The sequence below is a fragment of the Thalassophryne amazonica genome, chromosome 10 (genome assembly GCF_902500255.1).
Source record: "Thalassophryne amazonica chromosome 10, fThaAma1.1, whole genome shotgun sequence".
NCBI classification, from domain to species: domain Eukaryota; kingdom Metazoa; phylum Chordata; class Actinopteri; order Batrachoidiformes; family Batrachoididae; genus Thalassophryne; species Thalassophryne amazonica.
In genome coordinates, this window is record NC_047112.1 from 7,988,237 (window position 1) to 7,991,791 (window position 3,555).

Here is a 3,555-nt window from a genome sequence, read left to right on the forward strand (position 1 = left end):
AATTAATTACTTCAGAAGACAAATCCAACTCTAAATGAGGGATTTTTCCAAGCTGGCCTGAAGACAAATGTGGTGTTTTTCGGCCCTTCGGGGGTTGTCATTTGAGGTGAAGCGAATTTGTCGCACCGGGGTGAGATTGCAACATCAAACGGGGTGGTGTCGTCACGACCGTTCGTGCGAGCACCACTGCCTGTTCCAAAATAAATATTGACGTGGTTGTTGTATTCAAATGAACTGGCTGACCCGACCAATCAGAGCGCATCGTATCATTATACCTTCTTTTCAGAAATCATTCATAACGCCGATGCGTCAAACCACTCACACGGAGCCGCGGCTATAAATACGGCTGCGCGCAGCGCACAGTTAGACATTTCCCCCGCAAAAATCAAACGCTACACAGCCACAGCCGCAGATCCGTTCCGCTCTCTTCACGCTCAGTGCACACTTCAGCATGTTGGCGGTGCGTGGACTGTATCTGAAGCACGTCGCGGTGGCCGCGCTCTGCGCCGTGCTGGCCACCGGCGGCGCGTCAGGGTCGCCGGTGGTGGGGCCGCAGCCGATCCGATGCGCCGCGTGTACTCCGGAGAAGCTGAGCCAGTGTCCGGCGGTGGCGCCCGGATGCGCCGAGGTGCTGCGGGAGCCGGGCTGCGGGTGCTGCCTCGCCTGCGCCCTGAGCGCCGGCGAGATGTGCGGGATCTACACGGCGCCGTGTGGCTCCGGGCTCAAGTGCAACCCGAGACCCGACGACCCCCGGCCGCTCTACGCCCTCACCAGGGGACTGGCGGTGTGCACAGCAAGCACCGAGCCCGCGCCGACCCCCGAACCCCAGCCACAAGGTAGGCCCGCCCGCTCCACATTCAGGAGACACATCCACAGTGTGGATCCTGCCAGTGCTCATTTATTCGCTTTGCTTCTCCAGATCAGGGAGAGCCGGAGGCGACGGAGATGGAGAACACCGTCCCGGACGCCGGGTCCAGCCTCTACATCCTCGGTAAACCGTACGACGCGCTTGCCGCCGCCGACATTCAGGAGAGCATGAAAGCCAAAGTGGGCGCCATCCGCAAGAAGCTGGCCGATCAGGTAATAAAACATGCGTTAAATCGTGCGTACGCTGCGGCGAAAAAGTTTGTCAGGACGCGACAGGCCGCGTCCGCCAGCAGGGGGAGCCCGCGTGCCGCATGAAAAAGTGATGAAAAATGACCGTTGGAAAGGCGGTTTGGAAATAAAGGTGTTTTTTGTGTCCAGGGACCCTGTCACACCGAGCTGCAGAGAGCTTTGGACAGAATCGCCAAATCCCAGCTGGTTTTAGGAGACAAACTCAACAGATTCTACCTCCCCAACTGTGACAAAAACGGGCTTTACAAATCCAAACAGGTGAGAAAATCACAGCCACGTTTTACATGTCTGAAGTGCAGAGCAATTAAAGGGGTCATCTTGTGAAGAATTTTTTTTTATATTTTTTTTATTTTTTCATTTATTTATTGCATTTAAATATGTGTATACACAACTGTTTTAACATTAGTTGGTTTGTATTCACACTTGTAGGCTACAAGCAGTTTGTAGGCTTGTCTTCCAGTGAAACGTCACAGTTTGTGGCCATATACGTCACAAAGGGCAACCAAATCCTCACGTGGATCCATTCCAGAGCTGAGCTCAGTGATTGAGCAAAAAAACCCAAAACAAAACAAAACAAAAAAAAAAAAAACAGGGGCAGCCAAAAGAAAATTAGTAACATTATAGATACCAAAACACATTTATGACCTATCAAAATTTGATTGAAAATAATATTATGATTAATGAGAAAGGTATTTGATTTGTATGATCAAATGTCAGATAGCTGTTTGACATCTGAATTTAATTTAATTTAATTTAAATTAAATTAGATAAATTAGATTCTGCTTGTAGCCAAAATCACAAACATTTGAACGCCAAGGTCATGATTTAATCTGTTAGCTCATGATGCTGTCACAAAATGTGGTATCATAAAATCATTTCATGGTGGTATTCTAAAATTTGGGGTGACATGGGTGGGGGTTGTTGGGGATATGGTTAGTGTTAAAAATAGTGACTGAAACTTGACTGCTTCACAAAAATGTGATACATTTCATGATGACATCACAAAACAAAGTGAGACTGGGTTCATATACATATATAATTAATGTTATCAATTTAAATGGAATTTACAGCTGAATTTTCTTGTTTTATTCTTATGTAACATAGGTCACAGAAATCCATATACGGCACTCCTGCATGCTCAATGAGACACGCCCACTAAGTCAGTCTTAGGGAGATGGGGGCGTGGCTTACAGCAGTTCCCATTTAAAATCTTATGTTGTATTTTTATCTGGAAATAAAGATATGTTGAATTAGAACAAAAAAATAAATTAGCCTCCTTTCTGAGAGTCAAACTGAGTTGTAATTCAGATTTTACAAGTTGTAAATGATTTTCCTATGTGTGAATCCTGCCTAAGTGATGTTTAAACGGTGTGTCATGTGTGATTCATAACTCCAGTCTCCATGAAAAAAATCTCACCACGTTGACCTGATGGGGTCCAGATTCGGTCAACGGCAGCTTTCAAAAGATGCTGTGTGACTTCCGGCAGGGATTTATTCAGGTTGCACTTCAGTGTGTCTGCAGCTTTTGCATGATAACTCTAAAACTTCACCATCTCCTCAACAACAACGACAACAAAAAATTAGCTTTTTTTTTTTTTTTTGCTCTCCCTCTTATCCCCAAAGTTTTGCATAATCCCACTGACATGCACGCACGGGGTGAGACTTTGCACCTAACGTCCTGGTGTTGTGTTTGTGCAGTGTGAATCCTCTCTGGACGGACAGCGGGGTCGATGCTGGTGCGTGTCCTCCTGGACCGGCAAGAGGACTTTAGGATCACCTGACCTGTCCGCAGATGCCGAGTGCCCTTAAGAGATCATCAGCCTTTGAAGATCTCCACCAAACAAGCAAGCCACTGAGTTTCCTCTTTGATAGCTGTTTATTTATTGATTTATTCTTTTTTTTTTTTTTTTTTTGTCCATGGTGGTGTTTAATTCAGGTACACTGTTTCTGCGGAACCACCCTGAAGCCGCACATTCCCTCCCCAAAACTCCTTCAAACACCCGTCCTAAAGAAGAGAGAGAGAGAGAGAGAGAGAGAGAGAGAGAGAGAGAGAGAGAGAGAGAGAGGAAGTCTATTTTTGTTTTTCTGGAAACATTTTAATATTGATGCATTTACTCTTCAGCCTTATTTATTTCAGATATTTTTTTGCATTCTATTTGTTATTTGTAATTATTTTGTGAGTATTTATATCATTTTGCCATATTGTTATTATTATATTATTATTTTTAAGTGTGTGTGTGTGTGTGTGTGTGTGTGCGTGCGTGCGTGCGTGCGTGTGTGTGTGACTCCATTGCTGAGTTGAGCTCGCTCTGTCCTGACAGAGTTGTCTGGAGGTTTGGTTTGTGACAAACCAAACAAGAAGCACTGAGTGACCAAATGTTCTTTTTTTTTTATTGTTCATTTTCACCTTAATGCCGTGTTTATGGATTTTGTTTTCTT

General features: G+C 45.2%; 1 protein-coding gene across 1 annotated transcript; it reads left to right on the top strand.

Moving 5' to 3' along the window:
• Positions 1 to 203: 203 nt before the first annotated feature.
• igfbp1a (insulin-like growth factor binding protein 1a) lies at positions 204 to 3,126 on the top strand. The gene is made up of 4 exons (XM_034179385.1): positions 204 to 836; positions 920 to 1,080; positions 1,246 to 1,374; positions 2,815 to 3,126. The coding sequence occupies exons 1-4, from the start codon at positions 452 to 454 to the stop codon at positions 2,923 to 2,925; spliced, it is 786 nt and encodes a 261-aa protein (XP_034035276.1). The 5' UTR covers positions 204 to 451; the 3' UTR covers positions 2,926 to 3,126.
• Positions 3,127 to 3,555: the final 429 nt, after the last annotated feature.